At 42.1% G+C, this 26,996-nt stretch overlaps 1 protein-coding gene across 3 annotated transcripts in view; it reads left to right on the forward strand.

Annotated features, from left to right (window-relative positions):
• The window catches only part of tafa4b (TAFA chemokine like family member 4b), a 360,145-nt gene that overhangs the window by 213,602 nt on the left and 119,547 nt on the right, over nucleotides 1-26,996 (forward strand). For 2 of the 3 annotated variants that reach the window (XM_063068391.1, XM_063068392.1), the window contains one exon: nucleotides 18,522-18,646. In XM_063068391.1, the coding sequence (XP_062924461.1) occupies nucleotides 18,522-18,646 (125 nt within the window). Of the gene's footprint in view, nucleotides 1-18,521; nucleotides 18,659-26,996 lie in introns of those variants that run through there. The other variant, XM_063068393.1, reaches the window with a different exon arrangement.

The raw sequence follows: 26,996 nt of genomic DNA on the forward strand, positions 1-26,996 counted from the left end.
TCTGATTATCTATGTCAAGAGAAACATTTTAATGTTTCAGGTCAAAAAACACAAAGTGTTGGAAAAACTTACCAAGTCACGTGACATCAATGAAGCAAAAACAACAAGTGTTGAAGCCTATGTCATCAAGAACCAACTAAGATGGAGTGGTCATGTTGTTCATATGAAAGACGAACGTCTGCCGAAACAAATCTACTCCCAACTTAAAGAAGGCAAACGTAAAAGAGGTGGATAACAGAACAGATTCAAAGACGTCTTAAAAGTCAACATGAAGAAATGTAACATCGACATCAACAATTGGGAAGCCAATGCCAAGGACGGGAAACTCTGGCAAGGCATCATCCAAGAAGGAACAGCAACTTTTGAAGCCAACAGATGTGCAGAATTAGAAGAAAAGAGAAGAAAACGGAAAGAGAGGCAGCAACAACCAAAGCCTGATCTGCCATCTGGAACTACCTGTCCTGAATGTGGAAGAACTTTCAAAGCCAAGATTGGACTCATAAGCCACTTGAGAGCCCATAAGTAGATCAACAGAACGAAGACCATCATCCTCGACCTCGAGGGATAGTCACGACAACGATATGGAGGAGAATGAACAGTTAACATTTTGGCCAGAGACTCTTCATCAGGATTCTGTTTCAGATCTATGACTTTCTGTCAGATCCTAGTTATTACGTTTGAACTATGGTACACAATTATTGGCCCTCTAGTATCATAGCTTACATGTTTTTGCTCTCTGTTTGAAACTAGCTTCCAAATATTTTTTCTGAATTAACTCCTTAATGTAGAAATATTAACATTGGTCCACCTCAGCAGATTTATTAAAGGGAAACTTTTGAATAAAGCTCTAAAATGGAGTTGCTGTGGCAAGTTATATGAAGTGCACATGGAACATGCAGCTGAATATCAATGGTTTGTAGATATGAATCTGTTAGTATATTTGGTGGATTCTTTTTACTGTAGCTTATTTCAGTATTTGAATAATTATCCACTCTTATTCTAATTAAATAAATTACACATGGTCCAATAATTTGGATTCTCCTGCTGTAGTTTTACACCACGGTACCCGACAATGTAAATTTTTTGGATGTTTTTGTAGATCACATACCAATCTAATTTTTGTTCGTACCAAACCAATCCCTATTTCTTGCCTTTTAGAACCATCATTCAAGCTCCACATGAACTCTCCCACTTAGTCCGTATCTTCCCTGCATGTCACTATGTTGAAATGAAGATTCATCACATTGCCCCTCACACCAATATATTTTCTCCTCAAGCTCACAGTTTCTGAGCTCATTAGTTCCTTCAGTCTTGACTTCCTCCTACACTCTAAAGATATTTGAAGCCAAAGCTGGCTATTGTTTAACTCCAGTTCTTGATTTACATCTTGTTTCTTCTGCTTGCCTTTGGTCTTGTCTGTTAACCCACATCAGAAAAGTGAGTACTTGTTACAATTTCATTGCCTATGTTTAAAAATTAATGCAGGTAGAGGAAGAATTTACATTTAAAAAAAGATATAATTTGATGGTAAAGCTATAACTAGCTCAGCATGCATGCTTTTCATCTGAGATTAACTTCCTCCCTGGAAGTTAATGTCAGATGTGTGGAAGGCTTATAAGTATTATTTAAAACCAAAAGGTATGAACTTCAAAATGTAATTTACACTAATGTATTAAATAGAGGTTTTGTCACGCGGTGTGGATATGGCCCAAGTGCGGAGCGAGGGACACTGAAGTGGGTCGATACTTCACAGACTTTAATGCGAGCAACGTTAAAGGGAAAAAGAAAACAATAAATGCTAGGCCAAGCAGGGTCATTGACTCAAACACTCAAATACAAATCAAAGCCTACACTGCTGCTGAAAAGAACAACTAAGAATAAAACGAATACCGCTAGTCTTCAGAATCAGTTGTCTCGACGGTCCAGTTTTCTCAGGCAAGGCGGAATGCAGATAATGAAGTGTAACTATGTCTAAGTCTGGACAAATACTACGCTGGAATGAATGGAGTTAAACACTATCACAACGAAATAATAATTAGCTGACACGTGCATATTCACGAGTGCAATTGCTGAATCTGATGCGCTGCCGAATCCGTGGTTGTGACAGGTTTAGGATCAAATTTTAACATGTAATCAAATAGCCAAACTTAATTGCTTTAGAAATTCTTGCGAGTTGTGAATATGGGTAGTTCACCAGTGACCTATATACCGAGTCAAGTTGGACTCCTTGTCTGAACCTGCTGCAAAGTGGCATCCAGATCACTGATGGTGAGATCTTGTGTGTAGGCAGGACATTGCGTAGTTACAGGGCACCCCGTGGAGTAGCGAGTGTGGACACGGCAGGCAGATCAAGCCCAGTCCACATGATTGATGAGAAATCTTGTGACATGTCCTTGGCATATGACCTGTCAAGATCCTTGTATGCTTCTCCATAAGCAAACAAAATCTACTAAAAAAAATAAAAGCAATCAGAACATTTCAAAATAATTGAATTCAACAGTTTCATAAAATAAGCCACTTATGAACTTTTAAAGATAATTAAACAAATTTAAATGAATACAATTCAAATGGCACCGTGGTAGTGTGATGTTACTACAGCTTGGGGTGTCAGAATTTGGAGCTTATTTCCAGCACCATCTGTAAGAAGTCTCTGTTCGTCCTCCTTGTGGAATGCATGGATTTCCTCTGGGTGCTCCGGTTTCCCCCCCCACAGTCCAAAGATGTACCGGGTAGGTTAACTGGTCACTATAAATTGTCCTGTGAGTAGGTTAGGGTTAAATTGGGGTTTTCGGGCACTGTGGATGTTGCAGCTTGAAGGGCTGAAGGGTGCTACATTTATCTATCTATCTATCTATCTAGCTATCTATCTATCTATAAATCAGTAAACAAACAATCAAAGCATACTGTGGTCTCCCGTTGTCATTCTGTTGACAGAGCCCTGAACCAGGAATATGTCCGTTGGATAGATTCTCCAAGGTGCTACAGAATTCCCATAAGTCCATGCTCAATTGTTGATCTCCACAAGACTAACAATTAAATTGCTTTCGGTGGGAGGGCATTTTTTAAAAGATGATAACTGCTGGTGCTAACTCCCTAGAGATCAAGTTCAGCAGTAGAGAGGAGCCAAATGAAGATTTTGTTGAGGCCACTTGTAGAACTAGGCTAATATGTATATGCATTGAAATTTTACATTTTGTGATCAATGAATCTGATGCATAATCACACAGACAGGAGCCCGTTCTTTTGCAGCATGGAAGTAGTTACTTCTGGATTCGATCATAATGTAGTATCTGATGACTAATGTCTCAGCTTCCTTTGGAGCTGAAGCACAGCCACCAACTATCTAGCCACTGCAATGTAAGTTCAGGCTGCCATCATGTATCTGGGGTGAAATGGGCCTTGCAGAATATCACAGCGAAGCAGGAATCTACTTGCCAGCATAGTCTGGTTTGCTGAGGTACTGCTCTATGGCAGGGGTAGGTAGTGGATCCTACTGCATGAAGATGAACCTGCAGTCCTCTCTCATGATAACACCACTCATGGAGGTCAAAACCTCTGGGTCTGTTTGTCCAGAGGTCACAGGCACAATATCTGCGATCCTGCATCCAGGCCAGGAACTGGAATTTGGAGGCTTGATATCTGTGAGATATCTTGATATCTGCCAAGAACTGGAGGCCCAGAGGCGGCCTACCTTGGGGCTGGAGGCCTGTCTGTGTGTATGAGTGGTTGAGTTGTTGGAAAGGTGGGAAAAGGGATAGTTTTGCAGTCATTGTCTTGTTTTGTTTGTTGTTGTTGTGCTGCTGGTGTGATTCTGCTGAACATTATGGGTTTGCGCTGGAACATGTGGCAGTGCTTAAGGGCTGCCCTCAGCACATCCTTGCATGCGCTGCTTGCTAACACAAATGACACATTTCACTGTGTGTTTTGATGTGATGAATGAATCTGAATGTGATTCAACTCTGACTTTTGGCTGTCTCTTGTTACTAGCTCTGACAGCTGCTGTCTTTGCAGAGATAATGCAATCTGAGGCTTGGTCTTCTAAGCCAGTCCTCCTCAAGTTCATCTCCAAGGCCATCAGTTGTCTCCTTCACTGACCATCAGCAAATATTCATCAGGCAGTACTGCACAGGGGCAACATGAAAAGCAAAGGCAGGTCTTAAGGCGGAGTGCACAAGGTTAATTAGCTGATGTTTCTGTCCCTTATATTTTACTTCATTAAAAACTGGTTTAGACTGGTTATTCTGTGTTGTGTGTTTGGTTTTATTCTGTGACCAAGTGAATGGGCTATGGTGCTCAGCGAAGACTGAGCGTGACGTTGTGGTTGAGGAACTGGAATTGGTTTTGTTCACATGGGTTTAAGTTTCCTATTTATGTTTGCTTGCTCGATTCCACTTTTCCATTCTCCGCATCCTCCTGTTCTTCCAGTTCCAGCCTTGTGGACCATGACTCTGCCTCAGCGATCATGACAGTGACTGAAAGTGTGGCCCTTGCCCTACAGTGATGTGGCAATTAATTAATTAATTTTTCATTTAGTGATACGGTGTGGAATAGGCCCTTCGAGCTGCACCACATGGAATTTCCCGACAACTCCGATTTAACTCTAACCCTAACAGGGCAATTTACAGCGACCAATTAACCTGCCAGGTACGCCTTTGGACTGTGGCAGGAAACCAGAGGACCCGGGGAAAACTATGGCATCCACAGGGAGGATGTACAGATTCCTTACAGGTAATGCTGGGATTGAACTCCCAACTCCGACGTCCTGAGCTGCAATAGCATCATGCTAAATGCTTCGCTACTGTGGGGCCCAAGCTATGCCAATTGTGCCTAAAGTATTTTCAGAATTTGGCAAGGAAGCCCTAACGGAAGCTCAGGCATCTTAAACTATTTCTCATTGAGATACAAATAGGAGCATAGCTCCTTGATCACCTTCGGTGAAACGGCCTCCCACTGAGAGACTTTGTGCACCTCCTCCTCCTCCTCTTCCTCTATAATTGTCCTCCATTGTGTGCCCTTTTCCAGTCAAAAGAGTGTGCCTACTATGTAACTAACACTATTCTTTGCATTTCTGGTCAGATGCTAACTGCATTTCATTGGCTTTGTATCTGTACTGGGCACAATGACAATAAAGTTGAATCTAATCTAATCATCCATGTCTAGAGAAAAATTAATTTGTCCAGAAGACTTTAAATGCCTAAGCACATGGGATATTTGGAGTTTAATAATATTTAGAGGGTTCCCAACCTTTCTTATACCATGGAGCTTCATCATTTACCGAGGGGCTAGATAGCCTCAAACATCTTGTAGAATCATGGCAGCAGCCAGTGGAAATCCAGAAGTAACACCTCAAGGTTGATGGTCTCTTTAAAAAATGCTGGTGGGATTTCCATGCTGCGACGGAATGCAAACTCATCTGACGAAGGTTAAGTGCAATCCAAATGATAGTGCTGACATTAAGCTTGCTGACCACATCCTATTCTCCCTACTCCCGATGAGTGTTAACTTTAATGTGCCTGCTTTAATGCCCTTGTTGATATGGTGTGCTAACTGGCTTGTGTCATAATGCCTACTGAATATCATTTTGGAAACAGTTGTGGATGTTTTACCATCCAAAGCACACAGAGACAAATCTTACAGTCTTAGATTCTAAATTAAATTCTCAGATAAAGATGAGGATTTGAATATTTGAATCATTTGGAAAAAAAATGAACCATTCAATCATTACTATATTTATGATACTGCTCTGCAAAAACTCACTTCTGAAAGTAACGATGTGTTGAACATCGTAAAACATTTAAGTTTTAAAGACTTTTCTATATTTAAAATGACCTGGAGAAATAATTTTATCATAATTATATAATTAAGAAACCTGGAGGCAGTTGCTTGATGTCATCTCCCCTTTTAATTATAACACATGTTTGTAATTTGGTGCTGAGGTTCCTTGGTTATTCAGGATAATATCAAATCATATGCAGGTGTTTATTATGGAATTATTCATTTTCAGTCTAGAACATATATTTTACTGTAGAGTGAAGTACAGTATGTGCGTCTACTGTAGAGTGCTGGCTGGCATTTCACTCATTTCAATGAATAAGCTCATTAGTTTGTAGCAGATTTCTCCCGAGGATGAACTACATAATCTTCAAACAAGAATCTGCAGTGTGCAGAATGCAAAACTATAAAAAGAAGTTAATGTGCTTTTTCTCTCCAGTAATTTGTCCCTTTTCCCCTAACTCAAGTGTTTTTGGCTTTGTCTCAGTAAGGTGTGCAGATAGAGAAAAGAACTCTGCTTGCTCATAAATCATTTGATATTTCTCACAGGAGCATTGGTTGTTATTTTAGTTTATATACTTTGCTACTGACTGCAAATTACAATTCTAAATTAATATTTTACTGTAAGTTTGGCATTAAATGCAGAAGCTTAGCCTCATCAGCTCATCTTGAGAATGCTCTAATATTTTGAAGTTGAAGTGATGTACAAGTTGCAACTAATTTTCATTGGGGATCAGCAGACTTACATTGAAATTAAAGGGAATGTAGCTGACACCTACTTCACAGCAATTAAAATGTGTTCTAAACATGTCCCAGAGAGACACCACTAAATCTTTGGAGCACTCTGAGGCATTTTACAGACCCTCACCCTACCCCTGTCTCCCATGCAGTTTGGTTGACAGAACACTGACTGGAATATTGCTGGTCACACATGGGGCTAAAAATTGACAGTACACCTCATAAAATGGGAACTTTAACTTCATATTTCTTTCTGAAGCATCCTAACCTTGTTCTTTAGTTGGGATCGACTTGAGGAGCAGAGGAAGGAGTCTGCCCTTGAGAGATTTAAATATGCTGATAGGCGTTTGTGGAGTATACTTTGACGGATTTTAATGCTGCATACCATGTATTATGAGGCTTGATAATCCCTGAAAGGAGGCAAAAGAGCCTTAGCAACATTACTGATGGGATGGGAGATACAGGTGTGATATCCCCATGCCCATCTGCTGTGTTCATCAGACCTGGCCTATTAAAGATCTCCTCTCACCCAGCATCCATCCTAGCCCATAACGTCATCTTCAAACCCCTGATCTGATGTCCCTCAACTCTCAGTCCCACTGGCCTGTGATTTCACAAAAACTGCAATGCATGTCTCTTTTCCTCCTTACTTCCATTCTGCGTGATTCCATGGCTCTGATCTTCCAGAGGCCTCTCTCATGACGGACTGCCAACCAGCTCTTAAATGGCAATAACCTTATGAAATGATGTCCTTTGGCCTTGGAGGACATCCATGGTTACCCATATTTAGCTCTAATGTGAAATCTCTTCCACTCCCTTGTTCACTGCTCAACAACTGTCTTCCAGCTGCCAACACCGCTCTTTCCTCCACTCCAAAAAATATGGTTGCTAAATGTGATATTTGAGTGTTTGGATTGGAGCTCTTTGTGAACTATCAGAGGCTTGCCGAATGACACACAACGTGGCATTCCGTCTTTATAACTTGCTCCAAAGCTGCAACAACACTCAACAAGCAAGGTATTGATCAGGCGTGCTTCCATAATTCCCTGGATCATTCCCATATCGCAGGTTATGCAGCAGCATGGGATGAGGTTGCAATAAAATTGCCTGCCTAACCTTTCAATCAGAAGACAATATGATGAAGCTAATAAGAGATCAAAGGGAGTCAAAGAAATTTAGCCCCCTGCAGCCACCAAGAAAGGGAGAGTCTTCAGGAAGGAGAGCTGTTTCACTTTAAGCAACACACACAAAATGCTGGTGAACGCAGCAGGCCTGGCAGCATCTATAGGAAGAAGTACAGTCAACGTTTCGGGCCGAGACCCTTCGTCAGGACTAACTGAAAGAAGAGATAGTAAGAGATTTGAAAGTGGGAGGGGGAGGGGGAGATCCGAAATGATAGAAGACAGGAGGGGGAGGGATGGAGCTGAGAGCTGAAAGGTTGATTGGCAAAATGGATACAAGGCTGGAGAAGGGAAAGGATTATAGGACGGGAGGCCTAAGGAGAAAGAAAGAGGGAGGGGAGCACCAGAGGAAGTTGGAAAGAAGACAAGGAGTAGTTGTGAGAGTGACAGAGAGAGAAAAAAAAGGGGAAAAAAATCAATAAATAAGGGATGGGCTAAGAAGGGGAGGAGGGGCATTAACGGAAGTTGGAGAAGCCAATGTTCATGCCATCAGGTTGGAGGCTACTGAGATGGAATATAAGGTGTTGTTCCTCCAACCTGAGTGTGGCTTCATTTTGACAGCAGAGCTTTAACATAAAACTTTAACATTTGTTTCCAACCTCCATTCAGCAAATGTGTTTATAATTGCTGGTGCAAATAATAGAGAAAAATATGATTTTAAAGTGATTTCATTTCTTTCAGATTTATTTCGAGCTATCTGCTTATCTCTGCTTTAAAACCTGCAGGAATTTAACTGCAAATTCATGGTAGCATGTTCAGGTAACACCATTACGTTGCCAGTGACCCAGGCTCAATTCCACTGCTGTCTGTAAGGAGCTTGTAAGTTCTCCTCATAACCGTGTGGGTGCTCTAGTCTCCTCTCATATTCCAAAAGTTGGTCACATGTATAATTGGGTGGAGCGGGCATGCTGGGTTGGAAGGACTCTTACTATGCTATATCTCAATAAATATTTCAAACAAAATGATAGCAGCTAATCAAAAAAAAAACTTGTCTTTTCTTCATAGTTGGCGACCCCATTCAAGTGAATGGTGTTGTACTTGTATTAGCTTACATCTGGTCCCCCAGTCCAGCTGTTCCTCTGTACATAGTGTGAGCCCATTGGACCAGGTAAGAAATGGCCACATTTGAACTTTGGCTCCTTTTAGACTTCCGTGTTTGCTAAATGCAGAAGTCTGAGATATGCCAAGCAAAGGACTGTTGGCAATAGGTAGGTATGATATGGCCAAAAACAGATAAACATAAAATTGCTTTTAGTTTGCTTGTTTATCTATTAATCAGTTAATTTGCTGCATTATCTGAAGGTGTTAGCCGCTGCACTGTGATTGTTTGCAGTAATTGAAAATATGCAAAAAATTTAATGAAGGCACAAGATGGATTCAGTAGCTAAAAACAATTATACAAAGGATTTCTGTTTGCTGTTCCAGGAAGTTAGTTTATGAATTCACGTTTTGGTCAGAGTCAGTCAAGGTACTTCCAAAATCACGTTATTAAAACCTGTTTTGTAACGTCATAAACTAATTAAACAAAAAACACGAGACCCAGGAAACAGGTCTACTTAGTTATATTTCTTTCAGTGAGGAGCGCACGTATCACTTGGTGGTGTAATGGCTCAATGCCATTTACTTACTTCTTACATATAACCCATAATGAATTATGAAACTGAACATAGAATGCTTAATCAAACAATATCGTGATGCTCCGGGGGCGTGGTTGACAGCTCGCCACAGCATTCCTAGTGGCCAGCGCTACGTAGTGTTCTTGTTTTTAAAATGCGTTTGTGGTGTGCATGTTCAGTGGGATTACGATGAGATGTTCAAATTTGTTGTTACATTTTAGCTCGGTTATACAGTTGTTCACTTGTGTGTTTGTGGGCCACCCTGACTGTAACCAATGTGCGTAATAATCACCTCCCCCGTCTGTATGTGACTGAGTTAGTTCTCACCGAGCTAGTGTGCTCTGTCTGTTATTGTGTTTGTCGCAATAAATACGTCAGTTAAGATAAATGAGCTTTTCTCGTCTGTCGTCATGAATCAAGTGCTTGCCTCACTGGTGTCAGGAGAGGGATATAGAAATTGACGGTGAAATTGAAGAGCTATGACGTTGGATGGAGTGCCTTTGCCCCGCACCCACTGGCCCGCTTCCGAAGACAGTATGTTGGCTTGGAGGGTGAGCCTGGCCGCCGAGCATCATGCCTTCCCAGGAAACTCCGATGGAGCGAGCATACCTAGAGTACGCAGCTGGGCGCGTAACCTGCCTCTCTGGCGGCCTGTGCCGACGAACCCAAGATGCCACAGCCATGGGAGGACGAGCTCCAATCCAAACACTCAAGTCGCACGGACCATGCGCCACTGATCTGTTGAGCTTCCGCGGTCCTGTGGGGCAGCTGGCACGGTTGCTGAAGGCTCTCCAAGGCTGCGATTTGGAGGTACAGCACCCTGGCGGAGGGCACTATGGCAATGCTGTCGCCCTCTCTCACTGTCCCTGCAAGGCCACCAAGTGTCATTCCTGCTGATGCCTTGAGGAGCGGAGTCAGGGGCAAGCGGTGGTCACAGCAAGATAGACCTCCCTACCAATGACCACCAGTGACTGTGTAGTGAGCAGGAGAGTGATCCCGTGCTGGTCCGGGTGAAAGGATGGCTGAGCGCAGGACAGCGGCTGGAATAAGCAGAGGTTTCTTACCTGGATCCAGAGGCCAAAGCCCAATACTCTCAGCAGGGGGTGCTTGCCCGGGTTGCTGGTCCTGCGGTGGCTGTTTTCCGACTGCAACAGACATCCCCTGGGAGCTCAGTGCCACGGTGCTGTGGTTGGTGGACGAGCTGGTGGGGAGCCGGCCATTTTCGGGTCTCAAAGACGGTGGGCAAGCTGCACAGATGCTTCAATTGGCCTGGGTGCAGACAGGACGTGGAGCTGTTCATGCACTGCTGCGATGTTTGCACATCCCAGAAGGGCACCAATGCAGCAATTGCTGGCAGGGGCCCCAATAGAGTACGTAGGGGTGGACATCCTGGGTCCCTTTGCCCGCACCGAAGCCAGGAACCGCTACTTTCTCATGGTCATGGATTACTTGACGAAGTGGCCAGAGGTGTATGCGGTCCCTGACCGGAGTGCTACCACCAATGCTGAAAGACTTGTGGAGGAGTTCTTCTGCTGTTCAGCACCCCTGAGGAGCTCAATAGAACTCTGCAGCGACCAGGGATGCAACTTTGAGTTGTAGGTGTTGGTTGAAGTCTGCAGGCGGCTGGGAATCACCAAAACGTGGACCACTCCCTTCACCCACAAAGTGATAGGCTGTTGGAGCGTTTTAACCACACCCTGGCCATCCTCCTCAGCTAGCACCGGCACGATTGGGATCACCACAGACCCCTAGCATTTTGGACATACCGGACAGCAGTTCAGGAGAGCACCAAATGTGCACCAACTAGGGATTCCTGGGGAGGCTTGGGGGGGCGCCTGCGGGCTGGTTATGATGTGGCCCAGCTAGTGGCTGCCAAAAACGGGCTTATGATGCCTACAGCCGGGGACAGGACTCGGTGTGTGGGATTGAGCTTGAGTCTCCAGCCCCACATGGAAGAAAGGACTATCCCCCAAGCTTGGAAGCCACTGGAAGGGGCCAGGAGAGGTGCTCAACCACACCTCAAATGTGTTATACTGGGTGTGGCGGAAGGAAGTCATACCAGTTGGCACTGTGTCAGCCCCTGGCCACCACTGATACAGTGAGGCTGAGGAAAGAAAGTGACACTCTGGATGCCCTTCCTCTTGCCCCACCAAACAGTGTCTCTCCTGGGTGGGGGTCAACAGAGGCCCCCCCCACCCCACCCCAGCGCTCCGGGATTTTTGGACTTTGTTGTGGACCCTGTGGTTGCCTGGGACGGCTGACCCCTCAGGTAGGGGCAGTGTGGTGCTCCGGGGGCACGGTCGACAGCTCGCTGCAGCATTCCTGGCGGCCAGTGCTACTTATTGTTCTAGTTTTTAAAATGCGTTGGTGGTGTGCATGTTCAGTAGAATTTTGGTGAGATGTTTGAATTCATTTCGTGTTACATTTTAGCTCGGGTTACACTGTTGTTTAGTTGTGTGTTTGAGAACCACCCTGAATGTAACCAAGGTGTGTAATAATCACCTCCCCTGTCTGTATACAGCTCAGTTAGATCTCACCGAGCCAGTGCATTCTGCCCGCTATTGTGCTTGCCGTGTTTTAAGCTGCATTTGAGATAAACGAGCTTTCCTTGTCTGTCATCATGGACCGAAAGCTCGCCATAATATATTTACAAAATTACTCAAATATCACTGAAATATTAAATACTCCACCCTGCTTAGCTACAAACTCCAACTCAATATAGAATGTATCTCAACTCAAATGTATATTGTATTGCTCTCTAGTCATATTTAAATATATTCGCACACAGTGCTGTATATAATACAACTACCTTATTGACATTCTCAGCATGTTAAATTTGAAATTGTCCCATTCAGTCCTAAAGATTTAATTGCTGTGGAGGATTTCTTACTCTTGTGGGATAATGCCTTTCCTGACAAGGTTCGGTCACTCTGCTTGGCAAGTGAGACATGTGGCTATGAAACAATCTCAGGTTCTGGACCTCCTCTCTGGTGGTTGTAGGAGTTGACTCTGGGACAGCAGGAAGTGGTTCTGACAGCTCTGCACACACTTCTTCCCTGCGAGGGCAACATAGACCGTTCCTTGGGATGGAGAGGTGCTGCTCTTGGCACCTTCTGGACATGCTGGCAGCCCAAACAGTGCAAGGTGAGCTACTCAATCTACTGATCTAAACCAGGCCACCAGACAAAGCTTTGAGCACGTTTCGACCACGTGTAGATGACCAGCATGTGGCTCCTCCAACAACTTGGCTTTCAGCTTGGATGTTACAGCGACTCTCAATCTCCACATAAGGCAACCCCTGTCAAGGGCAAGTTCATCCTGGTGCTGCTAAAAAAGAGGGAACTGGAATTTCTGCTGCACATTCCAGCTACTTTGGGTTGCCATTTAGACCTGAGACAGCGTGGGGTCTTTTTTGGTTTCTCTTTGGATCATCTCTGCCATAATAGGGAGACGTTTGATTTGCATTAGGGAGAACATGTCTAGAGCAGCATCCTCTTTCGTAAAATGTTCGGTTATTTTCCTTACCAATGGTAAATTGGGCAATCCATCAGTATTTCCATGATTAGTTGTCTTCTTCAATTTGATCTTGTAATGGTGTCCTCCAAGAAACAGAGCCCATCTCTGCATTTCTGCTGCTACTGTTAATGGAACATACTTCTGTGGATTGAAAATGGACACTAGTAGTTGATGATCAGTATGAGGTTAAACTCCCAAACAAGTACTGGTTAAAACGTTTTACACCCCAAACCAGACTCAAGGCCTCTCTGTCAAGCTGTGTGTGAGTTTTCTCTGCAGCGGTAAGGGAACGTGATGCAAAGGCTATGAGGTGTTCACTTCCATCACTCATGACAGCACTAATATCATATGGTGAGACGCCACAGGAAAGCTTCACTGGACGATGTAGATCATAATGATGTGTAAATACAGTGTCTAATGTCACCATTTCCTTTGACTTTTGGAAAGCCACCTCATGCTGCTTTGTCCATTGTCATTTCTTTCCAATCTGTAGTAATGACTTTAAGGGCAGGAGCACAGTGGAGAGGTTTGGCAGGAACCTGCTATAGTAATTGGTAAATCCTGAAAAGGAGCACAACTGTATTATGCACTTTGTCCCTGGGACATTCTGCACTGCTTGAATTTGCTCAGTACATTTGTGTAATTCTTGTGCGTTAATGGTGTGACCACAATAAGTGATGCTTGGTTTAAAGAATTCACACTTATTGCGTCATTCTCTGTATCCACAATCTTATTTTTTTAACACTTTCTTGAGGTTTTGGAAATGTTCTTTTTCATACTTATGGGTAACATTGAGTACCTGGGCAGCCTTGCAGCACTTGGTCCAGAGCTTTCTGCTGGAGTGTAGGAGCAGATGATAATAAAAAATATAAGCCTTTTATAGCGATAAAGCCATTTGTGAGTTTTTTTATAGTGACAAACACTTTGGACTCTCCATCCATCTCCATGTATAGGTAGACCTCAGCTACATCCACTTTGCTGAAGTGTTTTCCTCCAGAAAGGTTTGCAAAGTTTTCCTCTATCCTGGGCAGTGGGTAGTGATTTACTTTCAGTACTGGGCTGACGGTGACCTTTAAATCACCAAAGATCCTGACAGACCCATTCTTCTTGGTTACTGGGGCAACTGGCATTGCCCATGGGCTCCACTCAGCCTTAGAAAGAATTTCTTCAGCCTCCAAGCAATCTAGCTCACTGGTTACTTTATCACAGATGGTGTAAGGAACCGGGTGGGGTTTGCAAAACTTGGGTGTGGGATTTTCATTTAACATTATTTGCCTTTGAAATGTTTGAATTTTCCAAAGCCATCCTTGAACACTGCTGTGGCATCATCCAGTGCCTTTCTTAACTTGCTTTCAGTTGACTCTATTGCAGGGGTTGTGGCATGCAGCTGGTGGATGGATGTCCAATGAAGTTGCAGTTGTCTCAGCCAATCATGCCCTCACAACGCTGGCCCTCCTGTTTTTACTGGATACAAGCTCAATGTGGCAGGTTGTTGTATTTCACTGTTACTTTTATCATTCCCACAGCAGTTACCTTTTGTGCAATATAAGTTCTTAGTTAGATACCTGCAGGCTTCAGTGCATACCTTTGAAATGCTATTCAAACTCATTTTATGGAATGACTGAAATGGCCGAGCCAGTGTCAAATGCCATTTTAATTAATTTGTTGTTCACTTCCTGTGTAAGCATATTGCTTCTCTCCTGTTAGTTTTTACAATACAAATCTGAAAGCTCATCAGGCCTGTGTCACTCTCATCATTAATAATTTTTTCATCAACAGCAAACAGATTAGTGCTCTTTTTGAAACAGCATTTTGACTTTTTATCTTTTCCTCTTCCCTGTGCAGTCCTTTTATTTTTGTCTGCCCACCGTGCTCTTTGTATACGTCTTACTTTGTTGCATTTTCTGCAATTTTCACCTTTCCACTTTGGTCTGGTGTATGTGAACCCCTGCCACAAAGGAAACACTTTTGTTTGGCCAGGCAGGTTTCTGCTTAGACGTTGCAATTTTGTTCATACTCATTTTCATTCCTGACTGCAACTCATTGCATCTTTGACTGCTGTTTCCATTGTTACAGCAATTTCAACTGCTCTTTTAAATTTGAGTTACACTTCAGTTAGGAGCTATTTTCAAATGCTTTCTTGTAAGATTCCACAAAATAAAAGCTCTCTCAGTGCATCATTAACCCCATCACTGAACTGACAATGCTCGAACTATTTCTTCAATTCAGCCACTTAACCTGAGATGGACTCCCCTTCCTTTTGATTTCACTTATGAAACATAAAGTATTCTGCAATCAAAATGGCTTTGGTTCTAAATGTTTCTGCATTCATCATCATCATTATGTGCTTAGTCTATGATGTAGGCGATCAAGGTCTTTGACCATGATTGTTCTTGGCAAATTTTTCTACAGAAGTGGTTTGCCATTGCCTTCTTCTGGGCAGTGATTTTTCTACATGGGTGACCCCAGCCATTATCAATATTCATCAGAGATTGTCTGTCTCATGTCAGTGGTTGCATTACCAAGACTTGTGATGTTTACCAGCTGCTCATATGACCATCTATCACCTGCTCCCGTGGCTTCATGTGACCCTGCTCAGAGGACTAAGCAGATGCTACACCTTTCCCAAGGGTGACTTGGAAGCTAGCGAAGGGAAGGAGTACCTTACAACTCCTTTAGTAGAGATGTATCTCCACCCTGCCAATCATTTCCTGTATTAAGTTCATGATATCAGCAAAGCTTATTTTGGCTATTTTGATTGGAGCAGTAAAAGTTCTAAGCAATCTGTAATCTTTTCTATCTATTGCACTCTCTAATAGTGACTCTTGCTTTTCATTGGCTATTTTATTTGATTCAAAATACTGTTCAGTTCATTCAGTATACATCATCCAGTTATCTGTTCCACAATCGAACACATCTATCCTCCTGATGTAGCCAGCCTTTTCAGCTTTTTAAAAATTTATTATTATCTCCCAGTACTCACTGTTTATGAATGCATGGATTTCATTCATTTACTGTCTTTATTTTTAAACTCGACCATCTCTGCCCCTTCCAAAGAAACATGCTGTGCTTTTTTATGACTCAACTGTCTCTTTTCTTTAGAAGGAAAAAAAGTGCTGCAATCCAACATGTATGTAGTAATCTTGGGCTCATTTTAAAATTACCTCATCGCCACTGTTATGATTTTTAACTCCGGAAACTAATTGAAAGAAAATCATGGAAGCTGGAAAACGGGTCTATTATTTATTTCTTTTAGTGAGGTGCACACATATGACGTAGTGGCGTAATAACATATACCATTCACATTCGGTACTTCTTACATATAACCGGTAATGAATTACAGTATGCAAACAAACAGAAAATGCTTAATCAAACAATATATTTACAATATTACTCAAATATTAAAATATTAAATACACTACAAACCCCATCTATTTAAATAATCTATAATACAGAAGTTGAAGTCTTAAGGATATAATGTGCAAAAAGAGAAGAGAGTTTCATTCCATGTTAATTTTCTGTTTTCTTTTGGTGCTGCATTATTTGTATTTAGTGTTAAATTGGTAGATATTGTGCCAGAGACGACAAATGTTGAAAATCACATTTTCTAATGAAGGTAACTTTTCCTGTAAGCTCTCTTTTCCACAAGATGAATGTGGAGCCGTTTGTGCTATTATATAAAGGCAAAAGATTGCTTAATTATTGTACGTATGTGGAATTTAATGGGGTCCAATAATAGCTCTGTCATCTTAGTTTGGCACTGATCTAAACAAATCTTTTAGTATTAAAGCAGGTGGTATTATGTTTCTTTCTAACTGATTCTTTCTCGTACTCTCAGAGTAATACAGCATGGAAGCAGGCCTTGTGGATCTCCAAATCCACACCTTTTTCTTCAAATTGGTTTTGGTCAGTTATTAGGTCTAAGGGATCTCTTGTCACCCAACAAGTAATGTCATCCAGTAAACTGAGCAGTCACTCCCACGGAAGAATTCTGAGGCAGAATACTAAGTTGCAAACAATTATTTTTTCTTACATTACAAAATGAACATTTGAGCATACACTTAAGATTAGGTTGCTGAAACAACATTATCTTTAAAAATAAAATGAAAAAGTGATTTTTATTATTATAAATAGATCAGAAACTTTGAAATATTTACTCACAACTATAAAATAAATTTATGGGTGCCCAGAGGTTGTTAAAGAGTAATATTGGTTAATTGTTTCATTAAATAGCTAAACATCATTTAACAATGCACACTATTTCCTGGGTTTCTATTTATGGTGGGAAGTTAATGACTCAGTGACCTCTGCAGGTCCCCCGGGATTAATAAAGTATGACTATGACTATGACTATGACTAGGTTATGTTGGAAAGGGGTACAGTTGCCCTCTCTGTCGAACAGCATGGAAGCACTGGCAAAAACTCCTGAACCTTCTCATTTACCAGAGCTTCTGTGTACTTCAGAAACTAGTGAGATTTTTTTTTCCTTGGAATCAAAATCAGAATCAGATTTATCATCACGTGAAATGAAATTTGTTGTTTTGTTTACAGTACAACATAAAATTACTATAAATTAAAAATAAATACATGATGCAAAAAGGAATAGCAAAAATGTTCATGGATTCATGGACCAGTCAGAAATCTGATGACAGAGGGGAAGAAGCAATTTCTGAACCATTGTCTTTGGGCTGCTCTGCTTTCACTCTGATGGTAGTAATGAGAGGAAGGCATGTCCTGAATGGGAAGGATCCTTCATGATGGATGCTGCTTTCTTCAGGTACTGCCTCTTGACAATGCCTTCTTCATGTCTGTATCAATATATTGAGCCCAGGATAGATTCTCTAAAATGCTGATGACCAGGAACTTGAAGCTGATCAGCCTTTCTATTGCTGACTCCCCAATGTTGACTAGAGTATGTTCTCCTGCCCTCCTCTTCCTGAAGTGAACAATGACTTCCTTGTTCTTGCTGACACTGAGTGTGAGGCTGTTGTTGCGACCCCACTCAACCTGTTGATCTATCAGACTCCTGGGCATCTCATCATTGTCATCTGCAATTCTTCCAGTAACAGTGGTGTTGTCGGTGAATTTATGGATGATGTTTGAGCTGTTTTCATGCTCTCAAGCAACTTGTGTTGATAGTCTTGTTATAATTCCTCATCTCAGATTCTTTGCTCACGGTATGAAGTACTTGCTTATGCACCTTTTAGCCTTTGCCATTACAGGGGACAGGAAATGGGAGGACAGCTTTATTGGGGTCAGAAAATCCTTGACTTCAAAACTGCAGAAAGTTCTTGAAGAGATGAGCTGTACCCAATGAATAAAACAAAAGAGATAAACAGCTTTAAAATTAAAGATCTTTGCACTCTATAAATGCATATCTTAACAGGTAGAGTCAATCTATTTCAGAGTTCATGAAGAACCTTCCAAAACTTGGATAATGTCACTTATAATCATGGCCTGTTTATATTTGTTGGAACCTTAAAACTAGTAAATGAAACTCAAAAATCCAGCTATAAAACTAACTTGACCCCAACAGCCGGACAATGAGGTAAATTATATTTAATAGCTTCTTTGTTTGAGGTTGGTACCGCAGCTTCAATAGTACAATCTAAGTAGTTTGTTTCCTGCTTTCTACTTGCATGTGTAACAAGGTCATTTGTTAATCCTCTGAAATAGTTCCCTTTCCATGCTTTTCCAGCTTCTGTAGTGATGCAAAAGTGGTGGTGCCACATGGATCCCTGCCTGGAAGGTGAAGAGTGCAAGGTTCTTCCAGATCTTTCCGGATGGTCCTGCAGCAGTGGCAACAAGGTTAAAACAACAAAGGCAAGTAAATAGAACTAGCACTTATTGTATCCCAATCTTAAGTGTCCATATGTGAAGCAGTTTCCTTTGAGCTTCTGTTCTAATACTGAAATAAAAAAGCAAAGCCACTATCTTCTGTTTACCCAAAATAGCAGAGTTAAGCAATTGAATGTTCATAGTTATATTTACTCACTATAAATGGTTTACAATGATCCATTTATAAAACATATGAAACAATAATATACATATGAGCTCTAGTAAAATATTAGCATGGGAAATCATAATTTGGTGAGTTTGTGAAGTTACCTGGAATATTTAGATTAAAAATGTACACAAAAGCAAAATTTTTTTCAGAAAAACATAAGCATATGACAAAAAAAATCACATCAATTGTTGAAAGGTAAACCTAATGCTAAGTGAGATTTATGACAGTAGTAGAATAATTCTGTAATCACATTTGTTCCTTTCAAATCTTAACTGTTAGTTTTGAAAATTTTACCTTTTATACTTAGGAGAGGTCTTTTGGTAGTTGAAATTGATTTTTTTGCTGTAACTAAGTTACTAAACATTACATGTATTTACTGGCAAGGACAATTCTGGACCGGACCTTGTGATGTGCCTTCAGTTTTCATTGCCAATATTTCATTGGCAGAATTTGAGAACTAGTAGAATTTAATCCACTTTTTTTCAGTTTTTATGAATGCTGAGAAGGTTGTCATTAAATTCTCTTGTCTCCTGAAAATGATTTTCATTGTCATAGGGGCGTCAGCAATCCCAGCTACTTCTTTCAAATTGGATCATGACTTGTCATCTTCTTCTGAAAATGAAAGCAACTCCTACATTGAAGTCCAGGGTATCTGAGTAAAACTAATTGACCCTTATTAGTGATGCTGCAATTGAACGATTTGAGTCAAAACTGGTGAACAGACTTCCTCTTTCTAAGTAGTTTAAATCAACTCTTGCAACTGTATCAAGTCTAGATGTTGAAAGCACAGCTGCTTTTAGGAATCAACTGAGAATATTCTTGTTGCTAGAGTGTGCCCAGAAGCCAAGACTGAGTTTACAAACAGCAAATATCACTCCTTGTTTGGATTTTGAAGCTCTGCAGCCCTGAAACATCAGTATTATTCTGGGATGATTCAGATTTAGCAGCCAATCCAGTACCAATGGCTAATGAATATGCCATGTTTTAGTTTCTTCAGTTTTTAATTTTACAGAAATTACTTGTGCCAACCTTTTTAAATTTTTATAAAAAAGTTTAAAATAAGAGGTAAAATTAACCAGATTCTATTTTCAGAGCTAGTAGGGTTTTGTCAGCCCTGAGGTTGCGTAGATTATGTAGGTACCTCCAGCATACATATGATTTTTCAAAATTAGAAATTCTGCCTTTCAATCCTGCACAAGTTCTTGCTTTCATTATTCAAGGATAAGCTAACACAATTTTTCAAGAGAATTCCTTTCTTCTAGGAAAGGTCACTTATCAGGTTAAATATTCCATTTGAAGCTTCATCATTATTAAAAGAAAGTGGCTCCAACATTCTCAATTTAATTTCTCCCAATGAAAAGGAGAGCTAACAAAGGACACAGTTTGCATCCACACACATCATTGGTTCCATTGACTCATAATGTAAAGGATTCTATTTAAACATTCATTAGTGGTAACAAAGCACTGGGGTGTGAAAGCATAGTTAATTATAGCTATGACTTTGCTATGTTCATGCACATATTGCTTAGTTTTACTTAAATCATAGAAGGCACTTTCAAAGAGTGGGAGCGCCATAGTCTGCTGCTGTTAAAACTAACTAATTTTTTTTATCTTCTGCAATGATCACCTAAGGATATTTAGGTTCAAAATTTCTTATTAATTGACAGTTGCTTTCGGATTATGACCTGCAGTTTTAAAGTGGAATATATAGTTTCCAGCATCCTTGTATCTAGTGGAAATATCTAGACAATGTACATTACTGAATTACTGAATTAAATGTTCTGCAGTCCAAGTTCCTTTGGCGAAAAATTGGGAAATAAGAGAGTGGAAGTGAAGTTAAACAAATATTTGGTGTCTGTTTTTTAAGAAAATGTCTCACAAGTAATAGAAGACTGCAGTTTTATTATTTTAAATAATAGAGGACTGAGATCCAAAGGGAACAGACAAATTAACATAAATGAAAACACACACAGAAGACGCTGGAGGGACTCAACAGGTCAGACAGCATCTATGGAAGGGAATGGACAGTTGACATTCAACAGGGACAGAAGCCAGAACAAGTAGGCGAGAAGGCTGGGATGAGCATGAGCTGGTGGGTGATAGATGAAATCCGAGTGAAGGGGAAAGGTAGGAATGTGAAGGGGGTGTGTCAGGGAATGATTTGAGAAGCTGGAAAGTGATGAGTTGAAGATGCAAAGGGCTGAATAAAAAGGGAAACAACAAGGAAGTACATTAGACCATGACATAAAGAGAAAGAGACAGGGAACCAGAAGAAGATGAAGGTGATGAGTAGATCTCCTGAGGGAAGGAGAGGGGAAAGAGAAGAGGTAAAGGGACCAGAGGGATAAAGAAAAATGAAAGGGGGGTGCAGAGGGGAAAGGTTACTGGATGTTAGAGAAATTGCTGTTGATGCTGTCTGGTAAAGAGTTGAGCAGTGTCCACAAGGGCAATTAACGTTTGACAAGCCTGACTTCTTTCTGGTTGAATCTAGCAGACAGGTATGGTGAGCAAGCCAATAAGGTGCATTTGCACTTACAAATGAACCTTGATCAGGTGTCACATTTGAGGTAATTAAGCAGATATTAGAGGTAGTATCAGATATATTAGGAGTAATATTCTGGCATTGATTAAGAATTGGTTAACAGAAAACAGAATGATCTATCGACCAAAAGCAGAATTTCCTCGTGGTCAATCATTTTAATTCCTATCCCCATTCGATTTTGCCACGTTGGTCCATGACCTCCTCTTTTGTTACTATGAGGCCACCCTCAGGGTGGAGGAGCAACTCTATGTGGGCTCCAACCTGCATTAACGTCAATTTCTCCTTCCAGTAATTCATATCCCTCCCCCTTCCCTCTTCTTCTGCTCCCCACTCTGGCCTCTTAACTCTTCTCCTCACCTGCCTCATTTTTCCTGGTGCTCCTCCTTCTCCTATAGTCCACTCTCTTCTCCTATTAAATTCCTTCTTCTCCAGCCCTTTACCTTTCCCACCCACCTGGCTTCACCTATCGCCTTCTAGCTAGTCTTCCTCCGCCCCACCCCCAACCCGCTCCTTTTTATTCTGGTGTCTTCTGCCTTCCCTCCCTGTCTTGAAGAAGAGCCTCAGCCTGAAATGTCAACAGTTTACTCTCCTCCACAGATGCTGCCTGACCTACTGAGTTCCTCTACCACTTTGTGTTACAAATGTGTAATTTGCGGGAGGGAAGGCTGAGCAGGTATGGGGGCGGGTGGTGCTAAGTGTCCTGTTCCTGCCTCTTTTTGTTATGCTCTGGTTTCTAATTGTCTTTCCTTAATTTTGACACATCTTCCTTTAATCTTTCTCTTTGCCCAAGTTGAGCTTCTTGCCCTCTCCAGCTTCTATCTCTCTGTCTCACTGTCATATTGCTTTTTTCACAGTTTCCATAAGACCATAAGACAAAGGAGCAGATTTAGGCCATTTTGCCCATGGAGTCTTTTCCGCCATTCAATCATTGCTGATTTATTTTTCCTCTCAACCCCTTCTCCTGCCTTCTCTCTGTAACTTTTGTGGCCATTACTAATCGAGTACTAATAGCCTTCCCTTGCGGCTGTATCCATTCATGGAGAAGGCTTTGGGAGTAAACCCAGGGGCAAAAATCCGGAGCTGGAGTAACTAAGACAGTCCTACGTTGAGTTCAATGCAGACTGACGGCTCCTGCTATGCTGCTGGTGTCAAACTGTATCGGTGTCTGCCGTTCCTTTTGGTTCATCGGATGCATGGAGAGGGGGAGCTTCCTACATGGGCAACACTTTGCTCTCTATATCATAGTGCCCAGGCTTGCATATCTAGACAGCTAGGACACAACATCCATGGTCAACCCTAACTAACAGAGGCCCCACTCTGTCCAGTCTACCTAGACTTTTCAATATTTGGTAGGTTTCAATGAGATTCCTCCACATCCTTTTAAACTCTAGTGAGTGGTGACACAGTAGTCTACCTGTTAGTGTAATACTATCACAGCGTTAGTGACCGGGGTTCAATTCCACTGCTGTCTGTAAGGAGTTTGTGTGTTCACCCTGTGACCTAGCGGTTTCATCTGGGTGCTCTGGCTTCCTTCCACATTCCAAACATTTATGGGTTAGTAGGTGAATTGGTCACATGGGTGTAATTGGGCATGTTGGTCCAGTTGGGCCTGTGATCATGTTGTATCTATAAATGCTAAATACAGGTGGAGAGCCATTAAAAGCTCAAACGTTTCAAGTGATAGCCATTTGTCTTCATGCTGTCATCTTCTCCGACAGTAAGATCATTGCATTTCTGAGCTGTTGGGAGTCCAACAGGATTTATTTTGTGTATTTAGAGATACAGCACGGTAAGAGGCCCTTCTGGCCCAGCGAGCCCGTGCCACCCAGTTACACCCATGTGACCAAATAACCTGCTGACCCATATGTCTTTGGAATCTGCGGGGAAACCAAAGCAACAGCAGGAAACACCTACGGTCACCGGGAGAACATACAGACTCCTCACAGGAGAAAACACCGGTCACCGGGAGAACATACAGACTCCTCACAGGAGAAAACACCGGTCACCGGGAGAACATACAGACTCCTCGCAGGAGAAAACGCCGGTCACCGGGAGAACATACAGACTCCTCGCAGGAGGAAACGCCGGTCACCGGGAGAACATACAGACTCCTCGCAGGAGAAAACACCGGTCACCGGGAGAACATACAGACTCCTCGCAGGAGAAAACACCGGTCACCGGGAGAACATACAGACTCCTCGCAGGAGGAAACACCGGTCACCGGGAGAACATACAGACTCCTCGCAGGAGGAAACACTGGTCACCGGGAGAACATACAGACTCCTCGCAGGAGAAAACACCGGTCACCGGGAGAACATACAGACTCCTCGCAGGAGAAAACACCGGTCACCGGGAGAACATACAGACTCCTCGCAGGAGAAAACACCGGTCACCAGGAGAACATACAGACTCCTCACAGGAGGAAACACCGGTCACCGGGAGAGCATACAGACTCCTCGCAGGAGGAAACTCCTACGGTCACCGGGAGAACATACAGACTCCTCGCAGGAGGAAACTCCTACGGTCACTGGGAGAACATACAGACGCCTCACAGGCAGCAGCAGGAATTGAACCCAAATTGCTGGCACTGCAGTAGGGTTATGCTAACTGCTGCGCCTCTGTGCCTCCCGTAACTTACATAACAATGTGCGTGCAGGCCATGACAGCCCGGGTGTGAGACACATTCACACTGCGGATATGAAATGGTTTCCTCAAGGCACCAGCCAAGCAAAACAGCAGCGAATCATGCACGAACTGAACTGAAAAGTTGCCGTAAAACAATATCTTGAAAACTCACTCAGAGTTAGATGCAGAAAGGACATGGGAGGTTACAGAGGGGGAGCAGATATTCCACTGGGCAGAAATAATGCAAAAACTGAGTGGTGGTTAAGAAGAGAGGAGTGGTGCAAAGCAGCGCACACACAAAATGTTGGAGGAACTCAGCAGGTCAGGCAGCATCTATGGAAATGAACAGATAGTCGATGTTTCGGGCTAAGACCCTTCTCCAGTCCTATGTGTTGCTTTGGATTTCCAGCATCTGCCGAACTTCTTGTGGTGCAAAGTTGGGAGGATAGGAGAATGAGGTGTGAGAGAAGGACAAAGTTTCTTTTACTACCATTCCATTTTCCACCTGATCTACAGGAAGAGGTTGAGAATTTTGCTGATAGTCATGTCCTAGGAGGCTTGGAATGTATGTCATCTGCCATCTTCTCGGAGAATCAGTGTTCCTTCCTGGTAATGATGCATAGGAAACATTTTGAAGTTCAAAGTAAATTTATTATCAAAGTACATATATGTCACCATATACAATCCTGAAATTCATTTTCATGTGGGTATAATCAATAAATCCACAAAAGAATATTAACCATGATAGAATCAGTGAAAGACTCCACCAGCTGGGCATTCAACCAGTATCAAAAGACCACAGAGTTTTATGGGATCACTCAGTCACTGGAGCCAGAATAGATGTGAAATGCACACTGGCTTAATACAGGAGCAGGGAACACTGACTGCACACATGTGATCACGGAGGTAATCCCAAATCCCCAAGGAGTTGTCACCAACTGCAAGGTCAATGATATTACTTCGCATAGCTAGTGTGCCCTACAGAACGACGGAATTGCTATTGCAACAGTTTCATGGAAATCTGTTTTCACTTTCTGTCCACTTAAACAGCCCAAGTGTTTTGGATCTGCCTGGTGGGTCACTGACTTCAAAGTCAACTGAACCCAAGCAACAAATCACAGGAATACTACAATAAATGCTTTTTACCTGGTGTGCCATTAAACGACTTGCCATCCAGAAGGTGAAGTTCAAGTTCCTAGGCACATCTGGAGGAGCTGTTTGTAAGACGATAAGACATTGGAATAGAATTGTGTCATTAGGCCCATCAGCTCTGGTCTTTTTTGCCACCATTGCTGATTAACCCTCTCAATCCCATTCTCCTGCCTTCTCTCTGTAACTTTTGACATCCTGACTAATTTACAACCCATCAACCTCTGCTTTAAATTTACCCAATGTCTTGGCTTCCACAGTCATCTGTGCCAATGAATTCCACAGATTCACCACCTTCTGGCGAAAAAATTCCTCCTCATCTCTGTCCTAAAGGGATGTTCTCCTATTCTGAGGCTGTGCCTTCTAATCCTTTAGAAAATATCCACACCACATCCACTTTATCTGAGTCTTTCAATATTCAAGATGCAGAAAGTACAGGCTCAGAGCCATCAAGTGCTCCTCGTATGTTAACCAAGTCATTCCTGGGATAATTCTCGTGAAGCTCCTCTGGATCCTCTCATATCATTTCTTAGAGAAGGGGCCCAAAAGTACTCCCAATACTCTAACCAATGCCTTATAAAGCCTCAGCATTACATCTTTGCTTTTATATTCTAGTCATTTTGAAATGAATGCTAACATTGCATTTGCCTTCCTTACCACCAACTCAACCTACAAGTCAAACTTTAGGGAATCCTGCGTATGCATTCACAAGTCCCTTTGCACCACTAATTCAGAAAATAGTCCTTCTACCAATGTACATGACCTTATACTTCTCCACACTGTATTATATCTACCACTTCTTTGCTCATTCTCCTAATCTGTCAAAGTTCTTCTGCAGATTTCCTGCTTCCTCAGCACTGCTTGACCCTCTGCCTATCTTCGTATCTTGGCCACAAAGCCATCAATTCTGTCATCCAAATCATTGACATATAATGAGAAAAGGAGTCCTCTCAATGACCCCTGTGGAAGACCACTAGTGACCAACAGCCAACCAAGAAAGCCCTCCTTCCTTTCCACACTTTGCCTCCTGCCAGTCAGCCAGTCTTCTATCATGTTGCGTCTTCAAAATCAGCAGTGTTGCTGAGCATTACAAAACATTGTAGATCAGTAAATTTGGACCTGCGGGTGGAAGAGAAGTTTCAGATCTGCTTCAGACAAGAAGGAAGATAAGGTGAGTAACAAGGGCAAGAGAGCCCATTCTCACTTTGCTGTTCAGTATATAGAGATGTGTATACTATTTTGCACCAGTAGAGCAAGGTCACAAGGTTGCAATTAACCAGCCTTCCATTGAACACCAACCCATCCTTCCCCACCTCGTGCCCTTTATCTCTAGCTATTCATAGCTTCCTTTTCACCTTTAAACAATTTAAAATGTGCAATTAGTAACACTTAACTGTATCTCTGCTAACAAAAGAATTCAGACTTAAATACATTCTCTTATGTAATCATGTATATTTATCAAACTTTACTCTGCACAGAGGCAAGCAGTTCAGCTTGCTGTCTGTTATAGGAAATTCATGGTTAAAGAATGGTGGGTAACAAGGTGTGAAGAATGAATGATGAGATGAGATGGGCTGAGTGTTCGCCGAGATCTTTAATATCTTGCTTAGCAGTCTGAGGTACCCACCTGCTTCAAGCAGACTACTCTTATACCAGTGCCTACGAAGTATGTGGTAATCTGTCTCAATGATTACTGTCCAGTGGCACTTACATCCACAGCGATGAAGTGTTTTGTGATGCTGGTGATGAAACATATCAACTCCTGCCTGAGAAGTGAGTTGGATCTGCTCCAATTTGCCTGCTGGGGCAACATGTCCACAGCATTTGCCACCTCTTTGCCTCTTCACTCA

Source organism: Mobula hypostoma, chromosome 15 (genome assembly GCF_963921235.1).
Source record: "Mobula hypostoma chromosome 15, sMobHyp1.1, whole genome shotgun sequence".
Lineage (NCBI taxonomy): Eukaryota > Metazoa > Chordata > Chondrichthyes > Myliobatiformes > Myliobatidae > Mobula > Mobula hypostoma.